Here is a 17,822-nt window from a genome sequence, read left to right on the forward strand (position 1 = left end):
TGATCTTGGCTGGGCTCGCTCACATCTTGGGTTTGGCTGCTATGTGACTAGAACAGCTTAGCTCTGCTCCACACACCTCTCATTCTCCATCAGACTATCCCAGTCATGTTTCTATATCAGAGGCACAAGAGAAGGCAAGACCAATTACCCAAGTATTTTTCAAGCTTCTGCTTGGATCAAATTTGCTAATATTCCATTGACCCAAAGAAAATCACACGGCTAAGTTCAGAGTCCAAAGGTGAGGCAGAATAACTCCACGCAGAGTGGGAAGGCAGTGAAAATCTTATGGGAAATGGCATGGAGACAGGGAGAAGTGAAGAAGTAAGGCTATTTCTGCAATATTAACATACCAGATGACAGAGAAGGAAAATGTGGGTCTTGTTCATGGGTAGACCAGCTTGCTATCTCGGTGTGAGCCAGAAATGGCTGGCTTCCACACTGTCTCCTCTCAGAGGTGCCTGGAAGGATCAGTGGTAAGGGAAAAATGAAAAATCTTCCTGATAGAACTTCAAACAGTACACTTGGTCATTCAGAGTGATGGAGAAAGATGTGGCCTGAGTTAAGGATAAACACAGTCTTGATTATGGAAAAGTTTGTAGATTTTTGTATCATGGAATGTCAATAAAAGAGCACTAACCTGAGGAGGCAAAGATTAGGTGGACAGGATGATTCTTCAGTAGATTTATACCAGCCTTGCCCTTTACCACTCCAGGCTTACACAACAAACCCGTAAGTGAAGTAATCATGGTGGCAGAGATAGAGGCTAGGCGAAGACCCGAGGGCTTAAGCTTTGTCTAAGGCTGATGGAGTTATGTCACTGTTGAACACGTGATCTGTCAGCAGCAGCAACCAATGACTCGTAACACTCCTTCAGGAGATAAATTAGCCACATGGCAGCAAGTTGTTTACATTAATTTCCTTCCACCTTGGAGGAGGAAGTAATTCTTTTCTATTGTAATTAATCTGTATTCTTAATTCAGGCTTGTTTTCCCTTCCATCAGTACCTCAGTCATCATTACTATCTGATAGTTTACAGAATGCCAAAAAAATTGCTTATTACAAATAAGGTATCTTGAATTATATTACCTCAGATTGAGGAACTATTTTGTAGTAAATGAAGAGCAACGTGAATTACTGGATCCATGATCCTATCATATGCAGCATTATCCAGAAGCAGTCAATCTAACACAACAATGAAATGGACTATTACAGCATCTGCTTAGACACCAGCTGAGAGATACAGCCTGCAGGGCTGGGGTGCTATTTTCTAGGAAGTGATACATGCACTATACCAAAGGCCAGTATGTAATTCCATGTCCCCAACTGCTAGAATTTATGGGTCTAGGAGCCAAGAGGATAGAAATACGACTGGCCCTTCCTACCACCATTCTCAGTAACCTACTTGCAGAATTGTGCTTCCCATCCCCCCTACCACCTTTGGCTCTGCTGAATTGGAGGTCCTGTTTCCTAGACAGGGGAATAGGAAAAAGCTAGAACATTTCTACCAAGAAGCACAGTACGATTTCTACAGAACTGAAGCTACTGCTGCCAAACTGATTCTGTTGGGCTGCTCATGTCTGTGGGACAACAGGCAAGAAAAGGGAGTTAATATGTTGGTTAACATGGAGAGCTAGGATTACAATTACAAAATGAAACAAGGAGGATGTGTCTGGAACTCAGGCGATTCATTGGGGTGATTCTTGATGCTTCTATGCCTGGTGTGAACAGCAAACAGACAAATGTGATAATCACAGCCTAAAAGGGGCAAAGTAACCAAGGCCCATCTCTGAAGGGATGAAGGTCTGGGTCACTCAACCAAACTAGACCTGCTGAATTTCTGGAAGAGAGCAAGGAAAGTCTCAAATGGGTGATGCAGGAAAGAGATGATGGATATGAGTTTTGGTCTTGAGTTCAGTTGTAGCACAAGGAACTACAGCTTGTCTCGCTAATCCTCCTGTGTAGTCTTCTACAGACTGTGGCTGGTCATCATTTTGAAGATCTGGCAATGGAGTAGACTTAACACTGGACTCAATTCTGAATAGGCAAGGGGTAGACAGCAGCAAACACCTCTTTTGCCCCACATCACCTCCCTTTGTCAACTTCTGCTATCAGCTCACTCTGAACCACACTGAAACTACTTTCAATTCAATTTCTATTTGACGATAAACATAATAAGAATATCTAACTTTGATAGTATATGAACTAATGGCCAAGTTGTGAAAAGCTTTACATGCTAATAAATACTACCAATAAGTTCCAGATCCACAATAAATATGATATATAAGCTTCCAGCTGTCACAGAAAATTTCAATCCAGTATTACTTTCTGCCAGAAATTTCTTTAACAACTCTTAAGATACAAATGTACATAATACTTTTCATGCTAAAATGTTCACAAAAATGGAATATTTAGCCAAATTCACTTTTTTGTTTTGCATTGAGTCTATTTTTGATCACTAAACTCACATTGACTTCATTTTAGATGCTCACTGCATCCCTCAAATATTGAGTACTTTATTTAGGCGATTCTACTTTTCAGTTCAGGGTCCTTTATTTTGGTAACAAGACATACTGCCAGCTTATTATAAATGCTTTATTTATTTATTTTTTAACATAGAGGAAGCTTGGTGGTGGATATGTAGCCATTTGATGCTTTTATGACTAAGAGTTAAAGTTCAGGTTCTCTTTCTTATAGAATGTAAATATGTACCAACACATGTATATGTAATTGTTATCAACATTAAGCTTAGTCACTAAAAGAAGATTCGCTGTCTGAACTTTCTTCTATATTTTTTTCACCTTCGCCATCAGGCACTGGAGCGTCCGGCCTCCTAAAAGATAAGGAAAAAAATTTTAATGTTTTTTCCAGTTGAAAAAGAGCACTAACTGTAAATTAGGTTCATCTTAGAATACCGCTGCTAATAAATCTGCCAAATCTGCGTCCTTAACTGAGCGTCTCCTGCTCTCCGCCACAGCGTGCTTCTTGCTGGCTTCTCCAGCACCGTGGGGATTCAGTGCTATTCCTGTACAGGCCACAACACTGTTTTCTCCTGCCAGTCCTTACACAGTGTGCTACTTCAGCACTTTCTGCTTCTCATTACCATGGAGACCCAACTACAGACAGAGATGCGTCTGAAGAGGCTGGCATGACCAGTGCTAAATCCTTGCAGCCTCCAAGTGTCCACGAGGTACAGAGAAAGGAAAGCTAGAAGTGGAAAGAAAAAGAAAATCTTCATGTTCAGGAAAGCTGGAGGGAGCAGTTTTAAAATGGAAGAGAGTTCAAGAATGGCCATTAAGAAACACAGGCAATATGGAAATTTTGCAGGGGAAGTGAGTGCCTGTGAAAGAAGGTTCTTAATGTCTGCTGAATGTTTTCACTTATATGTTTTATCATCAGAGAAAGAATATAAGAATGAGTTGGTAAAAATAATGTCTTGAAGGTTCCCTAAGCACAACAAGAAAATGTGAGAATAGTTAAAACTCCAGCTTTGCATAGATGTGCTATAATAAACTACATGAAATTTAATGGTGTCATTAAAACAGTCAACTAGATAGGCTCCATGGAGTTTGTCAGTAAATCATTTAATCAGTATGGCAGCACTAACACTCAGGCCCTATGCAATCTAACCAAGGAAGTAAATTAAGCCAATAAAGTATACTTGGGGAAACTAAGAGGGAAAGGAAGAATAATATACCTGCTCTGTTTTAATAAAAAAGCTACAAGACTTATTTCTCCCTCAGGCTCCTTGATTCTTATTAAAGATTTAGGACACCAACAAATAAAATTCTTCTTTGCCACAAATATAATTACTATTACTAAAATAAGAAAATGTAGTCTCCTATTTACCTTTAGTTATAAATTATGGCTGAGTTTTGACATATACTTTTTAATATCATATCTGTCATGCTACAAAACAGAAGAAATGCTGGCATTGCTCTCTAGCAATGGGTCAAACATAACCCCGTTTGCTCTGCTGCACAATTTTAGATTATGCCTATGAGGAAGTCACATGTACTCAGTACAATAAAACTTTAAAGCTGGGTACAGCATTTATAGGTTTTGTTTGTATGTATGTATGTATGTACGTACATACTTACTTACTTATTTATTTATTTTGGCTGCACCAGGTCTTAGTTGTGGCACGCGGGATCTTAGTTGCAGCACGTGGATTTCTCAGTTGTGGCATGCAGACTCCTCCTTTTTTTTTTTATAAATTTATTTATTTATTATTTTATTTTTGGCTGTGTTGGGTCTTCAATGCTGTATGCGGGCTTTCTCAGTTGCGGCGAGTGGGGGTTACTCTTCGTTGTGGTGTGCAGGCTTCTTATCTCAGTGCTTCTCTTGTTACGGAGCACCAGCTCTAGGCGCGCAGGCTTCAGTAGTTGTGGTTCACGGGCTCTAGAGCACAGGCTCAGTAGCTGTGGTGCACGGGCTTAGCTGCTCCGCGGCATGTGGGATCTTCCCGGACCAGGGCTCGAACCCATGTTCCCTGCATTGGCAGGCAGATTCTTAACCACTGCGCCACCAGGGAAGCCCCGGCATGCGGGCTCTTAATTGCAGCATGCATGCGGGATCTAGTTCCCCCACCAGGGATTGAACCTGGGCCCCCTGCATTGGGAGCACAGAGTTGTACCCACTGGACCACCAGGGAAGTCCCAGCATTTATAGGTTTTGACTGATGTTCCATCTGCCTAAAATACTAACACAGAACCACAGTCTTCATCATTCTCCATAGAAACAAGAACTCTAAAAGTAGTGGGCATAAATACTGGGCACATAGTCCCCAGTAAACTTCTCTTTGCTATATACATGATTCCTTACTGTGTTCATTTTATTAAAAAGGAAAACATTACCAGAGGAAATTATTTGAATACTACTTCAAAATTATATTAGTATCTATGGCAACTCAAACAAATAAAACAATGTACATAACTCCCCTAACATAAATGTTACTTAAGAAAATGATAAAAGCAGCTTAGGCCTAGAATGGAGTGAAATTATAAAATTAATTTTTGTGTGTAACCATTTTTTAATATATGTGATGCTATATAGCACAGTGGTTAAGAACCCAGACTCTGGAGCTAGATTGCTTGGGTTTAAATCCTAGCCTTACTACGTACTTGTTGAGCAGCTTTGGGGAAGCTATTTAACCACACTGTGTACCCAACTCACTGATGGGATTGTTGTGATGATTAAGATGAATTATTAAATGTAAAGTATACTAGTAATATGTGGCACATAGTAAGTATATTAAATAAAGGTTATCTATTATTATTATTCTCATCTATCATGCACCTACTACTTGCCAAGAACTGTGTTAGGTGCTGGAGGTACAGAGATGAATAACAAGCACTTACTGCTCTGAGGAAGCTGGTAATTTAGTGGGGGAGACAGAAATGCAAACAAATTATTGTTACACAGTGTGACACACAAAAATATAGTTGTACTAACTACACTTGTTTGAAAAGGAAAGGTAATTCACTCTACTAGGGTTGGTCACAGAAGACTCCAGAGAGGTGGAGACACTTGTGAAGGGGTGTGGGATGAGTGTGAATTTGGCAGAAACAGAAAATGTGGGAGTAAGTGGGGATGAGAGTATCCTGAGTAAAGAAAAAAATGGGAATGGTGCAGCACAGTACATTTGGGACCTGTAAGTTTTTCAGTAGCTAGGGTGTAAAGTAACTGAGGTACAACAGTAGATGAGATTAGGTCATGCAGGGGCAATAGGTGGAGGGTGGGGAAAAGTTATATGAAATGTAAGCTTTCACTGAAATTACACAACTAAGTTTAGGAATCTTAAGTAGTCATTTCGTTTTTGTTTGTTTGTTTGTTTGTTTTGCAGTACGTGGGCCTCTCACTGTTGTGGCCTCTCCCGTTGCGGAGCACAGGCTCTGGACGCGCAGGCTCAGTGGCCATGGCGCACGGGCCCAGCCGCTCCGCGGCATGTGGGATCTTCCCGGACCGGGGCACGAACCCGTGTTCCCTGCATCGGCAGGCGGACTCTCAACCACTGCGCCACCAGGGAAGCCCTCGTTTTTTTTGAAGTATAGTTTATGTACAGTATTATATAAGTTACAGGTGTACAATGGAGTGATGCACAATTTTTAAAGGTTATACTCCATTTATAGCTATTATAAAATATTGGCTATATACCCTGTGCTGTACAATATATCCTTGTAGCTTATTTATGTTATATGTAATAGTTTGTACCTTTCAATCCCCTACCTCTATATTATCCCTCCCCCTTCTCTCTCTCCACTGGTAACTACTAGTTTGTTCTCTATAACTGTGTTTGCTTCTTTATTGTTATACTCACTAGTTTGTTGTGTTTTTTAGATTCCAGGTATAAGTGATATCATACAGTATTTGTCTTTCTCTGCCTGACTTATTTCACTTAGCATTATACCCTCCAAGTCCATCTAAATGGCAAAATTTCATTCTTTTGTACGGCTTAGTAGTATTCCATTGGACATATATACCACATCTTCTTTAACCATTCATCTGTTGATGGATACTTAAGTAGTCACTTATTTTTTAATTGAGGTATAATTCACATACCATAAAATTCACCATTTAAAACTGTACAAATTAGCGTTTCTTAGTATATTCACAAGGTTGTGAAAACATTACCACTATCTAATTCCAGAACATTTTCATTACTCCAAAAAGAAACCCAAAACCAATTAGCAGACACTCTCCATTTCCTTTTACCCTCATCCTCTGACAACCATGAATCAACTTTTCTGTGTCTATGGATTTGCCTATTCAGGACATTTCATATAAATAGGATCAAGGATATTCAGCCTCTGTGTCTGGCTTCTTTCACTTAGCATAATGTTTTCAAGGTCACCCATGTTGTAGCATTTATCAGTACTTCATTCCTTTTTATGGCTGAATATTATTCCATTGCATGGATATACCACATTTTGCTTATCCATTCATCAGTTGATGAACATTTAGGTTATTTCTACTTTTTGGATGTTATGAATAATGCTGCTAGGAACATCCGTGTACAAGTTTTTTTTTTGGTGGTACACGGGCCTCTCACTGCTGTGGCCTCTCCTGTTGCAGAGCACAGGCGCCGGACGCACAGGCTCAGCGGCCATGGCTCACAGGCCCAGCCGCTCCATGGCATATGGGATCCTCCCGGACTGGGGCACGAATCCGTGTCTCCTGCATTGGCAGGCGGACTCTCAACCACTGCGCCACCAGGGAAGCCCGGTGTACAAGTTTTTGTGTGAATGTATGTTTTCAATACTCAAGTATAAACCTAGGAGTGGAACTGCTGGGTCATATGGTAGCTCCATGTATAACTTTTGGAGGAACAGTCAAACTTTTTACCACAGTGGATGCACCATTTTACATTTCCACCAGCAGAATATGAGGGTTAAAATTTCTCCATATCCTTGTCAACACTTGTTATTCTCTGTCCTCATTCATTTTTTTCTTTTATTGTGGTATGACAGACATAACATAAAATTTACCATCTTAACCATTTTAAAGTGTACAGTTTAGTAGTGTTGAGTATACTCACAGTGTTGTGCAATCATCACCACTATCCACCTACAGAATTCTTTTCATCTTGCAAAACTGAAACTCTGTACCAATTAAATGATAACTCCTCATTTCTCTTTCCTTCCAGCCCCTGACAACCACTCCATTACTTTCTGTCTCTATGAATTTGTCTGAGTACCTCATATAAGTGGAATCATGTAATATTTGTCTTTTTGTGACTGGCTTATTTCATTTATCATGTCTTCAAGATTCGTCCATGTTGCAGCATGTATCAGAATTTCCTTCCAGTTTAAGGATGACTAATACTCCATTGTATGCACATACTACGTTTTGTTTACCCATTCACTTGTGGATGGACATCTGGGTTGTTTCCACCTTTGGGCAATTGTGAAAAATGCTGCTATGAACACAAGTATACAAGTATCTGTTTGAGTCCCTGCTTTCATTTCTTTTGGGTATATAACCAGAAGTGGAATTGCTGGATCATATGGTAATTCTATGCTTAATTTTTTGAGAAATTGCCATACTGCTTTCCATAGCAGTTATATCATTTTACACTCCCACCCACAGTGCACAAGGTTCATATTCTCACCAATACTTTTGTTTGCCCTCATTCATTTTAAAATAAATTTAGGGCTTCCCTGGTGATGCAGCGGTTAAGAATCTGTCTGCCAATGCAGGGAACACGGGTTCGACCCCTGGTCCGGGAAGATCCCACATGCTGCGGAGCAACTAAGCCCGTGTGCCACAACTACTGAGCCTGTGCACCACAACTACTGAGCCTGTGCACCGCAACTATTGAAGCCCACACACCTAGAGTCCGTGCTCTGCAACAAGAGAAGCCACCACAATGAGAAGCCCATGCACCACAACGAAGAGCAGCCCCCACTCACTGCAACTAGAGAAAGCCCATGCACAGCAACGAAGACCCAAAGCAGCCAAAAATAAATAAATAAAAGAAAAGAAATTTAAAGCTATTTTGAATTGGAATTGCTATGAAAACAAAAGAAAAGCTACACACTAGAGTTCCTTTTGTACATAAAAGAGAAAAACTTCAAAAATCATGAGACTCAAATGAGGTAATATATGAAAGCATTTTATAACTTATAAAAGCTTTACAGGGCTTCCCTGGTGGCGCAGTGGTTGAGAGTCCGCCTGCCAATGCAGGGGACATGGGTTCGAGCCCTGGTCTGGGAAGATCCCACATGCCGTGGAGCGGCTGGGCCCGTGAGCCACAATTACTGAGCCTGCGCGTCTGGAGCCTGTGCTCCGCAACAACAGAGGCCGCGATAGTGAGAGGCCTGCGCACCGCGATGAAGAGTGACCCCCGCTTGCCACAACTAGAGAAAGCCCTTGCACAGAAATGAAGACCCAACACGGCCATAAATAAATACATTAAAAAAAAAAAAAAAGCTTTACAAATGTTAATATAATAATAGAACCCACATCATTATTTCCAGACTGGATATTCATATTCTTAGGGGGAACAGAAATTTGGCTTTTTATGTTATGATCAGAATTGCTCTTGCTTGACCATATATATATATATATATAGATATATATATGAAATGTTTGTTGTAAATTTCTTCATAGAAAGAAGTTTTAAAGATATGTTTAAAAAGGTTGCTACTTTAAACTACTGGCTACACTTCATTACTAAAATCTGAAAATGAAGACTGCATAATCCTCTCAATAGTTTAAACATATAAGTGAATCACTAAAAAAGAGTACATCAGCAAAATGCAGAAAAATATATAAAGTCATAAGTATATTCATGATTTATCATGTATATTTTTCTAAAATCTCAACCTTTAGTAGTTACAATAGAAAACACTAGCTTGGTAGCTACATTTTAATAAGCATATTTATATAATTTGTGGCATCCAGATTATCAATAAAAGTCTTAGTAAAAGCAAAATTTTTTAAAGTTTAACTTTAAACTCTTTACTAAGTTTAATTTGTTTAAAAAGAAGTATTTTCAAAGAAGTTACTAGGTTGACCTGAACTAAAAGTGAGCCAAAATTTAGAAAGGAAAGGAAAGAAGGACGTACTAACCATACACAAATCAGTACTTTTTAGCATACCGGATGCTGTGTGCATTTTATTTGTCACCTTTCTCCCATTTATGGGAATAAATAAGACTATCAACCACAATCCCTATTGCCCTCATCCCTTCCTTATACTCTTTCTTTGTTACAGTCACATAATCCAGGCCCGGCAGGTCAGAAGAATCTCTTTACCTGGAAAGAGATCAATTCAAGGGAGTGCTCATAACCCAAGCACAACAATCAGAATGCTTCCCCAGAAATGAGCCTTGGATTATGAAAAAGGGGCTCTCTTTCCTTTCAGTTGGCAAAAACTAGCAATATTATAGCTATTTACAATATAAAGCAAATATTATTTGCTAGTTCCTTGTTTTCCAGGAGGAAAGGAAGCTCATCAGCAGTAGGAGAGAAGTGGATGATTATGCCAAGGAGTAAAGGTGGACAGAGGTGCCAGGTGAGAGAGAACACCAGCCAGCCAGTACTGATGGCGCTGCGCCCCTGATTCTGTCCTACTTAGACTTCTTAGGTTTGTGAGTCAATAACTTTCCTTTTTGCTTAAGCTAGTTTGAGTTAGTTTTTCTGATCCTGTACATAAACTGAGTCTTAAAATACAAATATCATTGGTTTGATTTGTTTTCATTAAAGAGATATTTATATTCGTGTTTAAAACCACAGCCACTTTAAGGACACCAAACAACATAAACATTCTTTGGAAAAACATTTATTTACGTAGGTAAATAGTTTAAAGATATTTTTAATTTTCTTTAAATTTAAAACAGTTGAATGTAAAGCAGATTAAGTGGCAAAAACATTGTTAGTAAAACTACTGCTGAGTAGGAGGATTGTGGGGAGAGGGTGCAATAGTTATCATTCAAATCACTTTTCAATATCAACTAGAGCACATACAAAGTTTTAACGTCACATTATACTTGTCAATTAGTGTTGTTCTCAGAGCTTTATGCAATGGCAATAAGTGGTCTTAAGGAAATAGCAAAACACTGAATTCCTGAACTGAGATTGCAGTGACTACATAAAGACATTTGGGGTAGTTAAAAAAAAAAAAAAAGACAATTTTGACTTTGATGTTACATAGTAACCAGTAAGACTTACTTCAGCATTACATTTACTCAAACTACACATACTTTGGTCTTTCCATTTCTGAATGCCCATCAAGACAGGTATGTCCCGCCCTTTGTGGGAATCTGTGGCAGATTCCCAGAGCCAGAGAAACAATGTAATGTCTAATAGCATAAAGAAAAAGAAAGCCAGCCATCCTAGGTAAGATGGGTTTCTGCTGTTTACCTTGGGGTTCTTTACTTCCAACAACTCTCTATCTCTTGCTTGCTAGACACTGGAAGATCACAACTGCTTTTTTTAAATATATTTATTTATTTTAGTTTTGTCTGCGTTGGGTCTTTTGTTGCTGCGCACAGGCTTTTTCTCTAGTTACAGCAAGCAGGGGCTACTCTTCGTTGTGGTGCACGGGCTTCTCATTGCGATGGCTTCTCGTTGCGGAGCACGGGCTCTAGGTGTGTGGGCTTCAGTAGTTGTGGCACGCGGGCTCAGTAGTTGTGGCTCGTGGGCTCTAGAGCACAGGCTCAGTAGTTGTGGTGCATGGGCCTAGTTGCTCCGTGGCATGTGGGATCTTCCCAGACCAGGGCTCGAACCCGTGTCCCCTGCATTGGCAGGCAGGTTCTTAACCACTGAGCCACCAGGGAAGACCCATAACTGCTTTTTAACACCACCTCTTTAATATTTTTATTATTTCTTACTCTTGTGATCAAGGTCTCTAACAGTGGACTAATCACAATTTTCTGACATTGTTTTTTTTCTGTCCTATACTTTCTAGTCAGTCTGCCAGCCAGTGGTCAAGGTAATTACCCTGAATGGAATCCCAGCTCAGCAAAAACTAAAAAAATGGAACGAGTAAAAAAACCTATTTTGGGGGACTTCCCTGGTGGTCCAGTGGTTAAGACTCCACGCTCCCAATGCAGGGGGCCCAGGTTGAATCCCAGGTCAGGGAACTAGATCCCGTATGTTGCAACTAAAACATCCCGCATGCTGCAAATAAAGATCCTCCATGCCACAGCTAAAGATCCTGCACGCTGCAAAGAAGATACCCCATGCCACAACTAAGACCCGGTACAGCCAAATAAATAAATAAAATAAATATTAAAGACAAAAAAAACAAAAAAACCCTATTTCTGGAATTGTTCAGTCGGGGAATTGAGATCAATTCTATCCGTAACCAGCCAAAACCCAACCTTTAATCCATTATATTGTTCTGTAGCAGGAGACAGACGAAGATCATTGGCAGATAAGGTATTCCATTAGAGGGCAGGAAAATCTGCTGGATATGCCTTAAATATAATTAAATAAAGTTTTCTTGCTATCCAGTATCTGTTTGGTTAACACTAATGAATCTCCTCTCGTCTCAGTGACAAGTAGGCTGAGGTGGTTACTTCTATTTCTGGCAACCATAGTCATGGTCATTCCACAGGCTGGGAGGAAGGTATAAATGTACTTTGAATAGATAAGTCCAGGACAAATGCCAGCTGAGCTGGTTCTGTTTAAAGCCTGCAAAGTAACTTGCTTTCTTTAGCCATATCAGTATGCTACAAACTGCACCCTCCTACTATTAAGAGTGTGACCAGTTAAATTTCAATTTCAGAAGTTTGTTCTTTATTTCTATTTTTTTGTTTTTTATATTTATTTAATTTATTTATTTTTGGCTGTGTTGGGTCTTTGTTGTTGCGTGCAGGCTTTCTCTAGTTGCGGTGAGCGGGGGCTACTCTGTTGCAGTGCGTGGGATTCTCATTGTGGTGGCTTCTCTTGCTGCAGAGCACGGGCTCTAGGTGCACAGGCTTCAGTAGTTGTGGCACACGGGGTCAGTAGTTGTGGCTCGCGGGCTCTAGAGTGCAGCCTTAGTAGTTGTGGTGCATGGGCTTGGTGGCTCCGCGGCATGTGGGATCTTCCTGGACCAGGGCTCGAACCCGTGTCCCCTGCATTGGCAGGAGGAATCTTAACCACTGCTCCACCAGGGAAGCCCCAGAAGTCTGTTCTTTACTACAAAGTTTAAAATATAGATTTTTCAGTTTGGGAAAACAGAGAGTATAACTCAAAAGGATAATTACTCTGTGTACGTTAAATACGTCTTTGTGGAGAACACAGTGGTACACAGGCAACGACAGGACTCTAAACAAGTTGGGATCCAAAAGCCTGGTAAATACAATTGTTTAGAACTTGCTACAGATTTCTCCGTTAAAACATTCATAAATCACAACTAACATTTACTGTTTGTCCAGAGCTGTGCTAAGTGCTTACATCATTCTCTTACTCAGTCTGAACAACTCTATAAAGGGTGAACTCTTCTATTTCCCATTTACTGATGAGGAAACTGATGAATAGATTGATTAGGTAATTAGTGCAGGATCATATAGCTAGAAAGTGGCAGGGCAGAATCTGGACCCCAGCAAGTAGACTATTTCTAAAGTCTGCCTTAGCCTGAGCCTTAACCATCATGAATTTCGTCTCTTGATGGACAGGTCCAGAGGCTAGTCTATGTTGGAGTAATAAAAGTAGTAATTACTAGGTAATAATAGTAACCTTAGTTATGGGACATAAATGTAAGCATAGAACAGGATAAGAAGAAACATTTTTTTTTTCTGGTAAGAAAAATCTAGGCATTGATTGAAAATATTTATAAGGCATGATTTACCTGTTCTATATTTCTAAAACAGATAAAACTTAAAATTTTCCATTTTCTTTCCCCTTAAACTCTTTTGAGTATGATGGTGAAAAAGAGACTCTTTCACATATCTTTTGATTTTACAGCATTTTTTTTTTTACTAATTTTTACAAGCTAAAAAGAACTAATTCTTGGTTATATAAGCACTACTGTTATTTTCAAAAACTTGGATTTGTAAGAATATTAAATAATCAGAAGTAGCAAACAAATACTATTTATTTGGTAATTATCAGGGATTTTCTTCAGGTTTATAGACTTTCTAAATTTCAGTGATAGTCATTTTTGAAGGAAAATAGCCAGGGTTTCTTCTCCCTTATCATGTAAACTGTTTTGGTTCAAAATTACGTACTCTCCCTAGGTTCATCAGAACCATTTTTTTTTCAATCCCATATATATGTGTTAGCATACGCTATTTGTTTTTCTCTTTCTGACTTACTTCACTCTGTATGACAGACTCTAGGTCCATCCACCTCAGGAATCAAGACGCAGATGTAGAGAATGGACTTGAGGACACGGGGAGGGGGAAGGGTAAGCTGGGACGAAGTGAGAGAGTGGCATGGACACATATACACTACCAAATGTAAAATAGATAGCTAGTGGGAAGCAGCTGCATAGCACAGGGAGATCAGCTTGGTGCTTTGTGACCACCTAGAGGGGTGGGATAGAGAGGGTGGGAGGGAGACACAAGAGGGAGGGAATATGGGGATATATATATACCTATAGCTGATTCACTTTGTTATAAAGCAGAAACTAACACAACATTGTAAAGCAATTATACTCCAATAAAGATGTTAAAAAATAAACAAAAACAACATAGCAAAATTATGTACTGTCAGCTTCCAAACTGTTATATACACAAGCCAACTGAATAACAATGTATTTTCTGATCAGTATTTATTTCTATATTAACCTCAGTTTTGCTCTTTGCTCAGTGCAAACAGATCTAGACTATTTCTTCTTACAGTAATATGAATCTGTCTTACTACCTAAAGCTAACAGAAGAAGTGTATGTTTATACTTAAAAGACAAAAGAACAGTCTTTACTGAAAGCTCTTGGCTGAGCTAAATATGTACATAAGATTCTAAATACAAGTACACTCTTTCCTTGGATGGCACATTTTCTTCTCCTTTATCATCTCAGACTTTCCCCTCAAAGCGAGGCTCCTTAACTTTTATGTGAACATGATTCCCAAAGTGCCAGAATTCCTCCTTAACAAGGTGATTGATTTCACTTATATCTAGCTAAATGTAGTGGGAGCTGGTTTTCTAGTGGTAGTGGTGATAGGTTATAGTGAGTCACCCTATTCCAACCAGCGCCCCTTGTGACCAATGGCGTGTACTTGTGAGGTAATGGGTCAGAATTCAGGCTCCAGGCTGTGGTTGAGGCTGAGCTTTTCTGTTAAGACAATGTTAACTGTTACTGGAATTCTACCCTAAAACTTGGCACCACTTTGCAACTGAATGTTTCTCAACGTTTACAGACAATGACATGCCCTCAAACTTGCTAAGTGAGATACATCAAGGAAGTATTGGGAGTCCTGGGGGTTCTCCCCTTGGTTGTCATCCATGGACTTCTTTTTTTCTTTTTTAATATTTATTTATTTATTTCTGGCTGTGTTGGGTCTTAGTTGTGGCACGCAGGATCTTTCGTTGCAGCATGCAGGCTTCTCTCTAGTTGTGGCGTGCAAGCTCCAGAGCGCGCAGGCTCAGCAGTTGAGGTGCATGGGCTCAGTAGTTGTGGCAGGCTCCAGAGCACGTGGGCTCTGTAGTTGTGGCACAAGGCTCTCTAGTTGTGGTGCTTGGGCTCAGTAGTTGTGGCATGTGGGCTTAGCTGCCCCACAGCATGTGGGATCTTAGTTCCCTGACCAGGGATCGAACCCCCATCCCCTGCATTGGAAGTCGGATTCTTAACCACTGGATCGCCAGGAAGTCCCATCCATGGACTTCTTAAGATGGCGATACCTAAATGGACTCTTTAAGATTATGAAGTCAGCCTGGCCATTTAAGATGGGGGAAGGAAGTGCCATGGGGAGGAATACAAACATTCAAAGACACCAGGATAATGATACATTCAGAGAAATGCCAGTAGTTTGCTACAGCTGCAGGAGATAGGGAAGTATGGATGAATGGCAAGAAATGAAGCTTGAGTCTTGATGATAAAAGCATTTATTTGCAATTCTAAGATGTTAGGCTATATGTTAAAGGCAGTGGAGAATCACAGAAAGATTTGTATGTATGAACAGATGAACTATATGAAGAGATCCACTAAGTTTTTAGTGACAGGTTGAAAGAGAATAGGAAAACCAACCAGGAGTTATTATAATAATTCAGGTGAAAAACGATGAGGGCTTGAACTAAACAGCAATGGCATGGAGGCATGTGATCAGATGTGAGAGATTAAAAAAGAGAAAATCAAAGTGACTGACATGTTAAGGGGTAGAGAGAAGGGCTGAATCAAGGGTGACTTTCAAGTTGCTAGTGTGGGTAGATGGTTGAAGTAAAGGATAATGAAGTAGGTTTAGGCTGGGCAGAGGATGAAGTGAAGCCAGTAGGGGGTAAAGGGACTGGATTATAGCACTTATAGGGCTGCTTATAGGCCCTATAGCTTATAGGGCTGTTAGTTTCCCATTTATTACATTTTCTCTAAAGAGAAAAATCATGATTTTAAAGGTCATTTTAGCTCTCTGTTAGTATAGAAGGTCTACTGTGTATTTCCAGAAGCAAAAAAGAGGTCACAGTCAATGTTAAAGATATTCCAATAAGTACCAAAATGGATTAGACCCATATGTTCAATTCACATTAAAGTATATGTCACAATCCATCTGCTTTTAAAGTGTGTCAGAAACAATTTCCAGAGCAAATGCCAAATATCCTGGAGATGCTTTAGTTCAAATTACCAATTATACCATTGTACTTGAACTGTTTGCTACTGAAATACATACTAAATGGAGATACATGTGGGAAATCTGTTCTTGCAGACTTCTAAAAAATTCTTAAATTTCATATTTTGAAAGATAAAATATGAGGAAAAGATTGTATATATGAGGGGAAAACTGCATACATTTTCTTGAAGGGCTGAGAGCCAAGAAAAATTCCGAAGTATACTGCTAGTACAGTATGAATGCCTGCATAGCTACCATAGCTAAATACATTGGGGTGAACTAAAATCCCTAACTGGAAAGACTCTTTACAAGTGTCTAGATACTTGCAAAGGAGACTAGTTCTGAATAATCCATTACGATATATTTTACTCAGGATGAGCTATGTAGCCAAGTTTGTCTGGATGGAGTAAATTACTGTCAAATTTCTGAGCCACAAATTTTCAGCATTTCTCACAATTTTTTTTATAAAACTCACACAAAACAATATCTAGTTTCTAATAACCATTACTGTGGACTTAGAGTTACTCTATTTATTTCCCCATCTGGCTCAACCTAGATCATGTAGAGTAAATTTCCTATACACTAAGGTCTTAAATAAAAAACTATAGATAATTCAAGAGAGAGAGAGAGAGAGAGAGAGAGATGGAGGGAAGGAGGGAGGGAGGGAGGAAAAAAGCATGGGAAGAAAAAGAGCACTGCTTCTTGAAGACACTACTGCTGTGCAACAAAACTGTCATCAAATTCTATCCCTTTTGCATATACAGATTCATCATCAATCTATTGAAACTACTCCTAAAATGTCTTAAGGCTAGTTTTAGTAGCATAGCATAGATTTTTCACTTTTTAAACATAGCAGAGACACTGTTTATGAAGGTGGTCTCCTCAACCATAAAACACTGTATAGGAGGGAGGGTGGGAGGGAGGGAGACGCAAGAGGGAAGAGATATGGGAACATATGTATATGTATAACTGATTCACTTTGTTATAAAGCAGAAACTAACACACCATTGTAAAGTAATTATACCCCAATAAAGATGTTAAAAAAAAAAATCAAAAAAAAAAAAAAAAATAAACAAAGACCCTGATCTCCTTGGTCAAAAAAAAAAAAAAAAAAAAAAAAAAAACACTGTATAGGAAAAACATATAGAGCTTGAAATATTTTTATTATCACTGATAAACTCATCATCTTGGCAGTAATATCATTATATTAGAAGAATTACTTACTCAAGAAGATCTGGGTCTAGTCCTTCTGATATCATTTTGTTTCTTATTGCCATGACTGGAACACCCTAAGCAAAGAACACAAGATAATAATTCAATTATTAAATATACCTCCTTCATAAAAACAGACAAATAAACCAACGGAACAGAATCAAAAGCCCAGAAATAAACCCAAGCAACAAATATTTGACAAGGGAGCCAAGAAAACTCAATGGAGAAAACAGTCTCTTCAATAAATGGTGCTGGGAAAATTGGATATTCACACATAAAAGAATAAAACTTGACCCCTATATCTTGTACCACTCATAAAAATTAACTTGAAATGGATTAAAGACTTAAATGTAAGACCTGAAACTATGAAACTCCTAGAAGAAAACATAGAAAGAAAGCTCCTTGACATGGGTCTAGTAA

General features: G+C 39.2%; 1 protein-coding gene across 3 annotated transcripts in view; it reads right to left on the bottom strand.

Moving 5' to 3' along the window:
• Positions 1-2,578: 2,578 nt before the first annotated feature.
• The window catches only part of WASHC3 (WASH complex subunit 3), a 46,142-nt gene continuing 30,898 nt past the window's right edge, over positions 2,579-17,822 (bottom strand). Inside the window, exons 6-8 of one of the 3 annotated variants that reach the window (XR_010932547.1) lie at positions 17,415-17,479; positions 4,102-4,489; positions 2,579-2,830 (exon numbers count right to left, since the gene is read on the bottom strand). Coding sequence is in view for 2 of the 3 variants with exons in the window: in XM_067697728.1 (XP_067553829.1) it covers positions 12,485-12,626; positions 17,415-17,479 (207 nt within the window). In the remaining variant the exon portion in view is untranslated. Of the gene's footprint in view, positions 2,831-4,101; positions 4,490-10,265; positions 12,627-17,414; positions 17,480-17,822 lie in introns of those variants that run through there. The other 2 variants (XM_067697729.1, XM_067697728.1) reach the window with 2 other exon arrangements.

The sequence above is a fragment of the Pseudorca crassidens genome, chromosome 11, assembly GCF_039906515.1.
Source record: "Pseudorca crassidens isolate mPseCra1 chromosome 11, mPseCra1.hap1, whole genome shotgun sequence".
NCBI lineage: Eukaryota > Metazoa > Chordata > Mammalia > Artiodactyla > Delphinidae > Pseudorca > Pseudorca crassidens.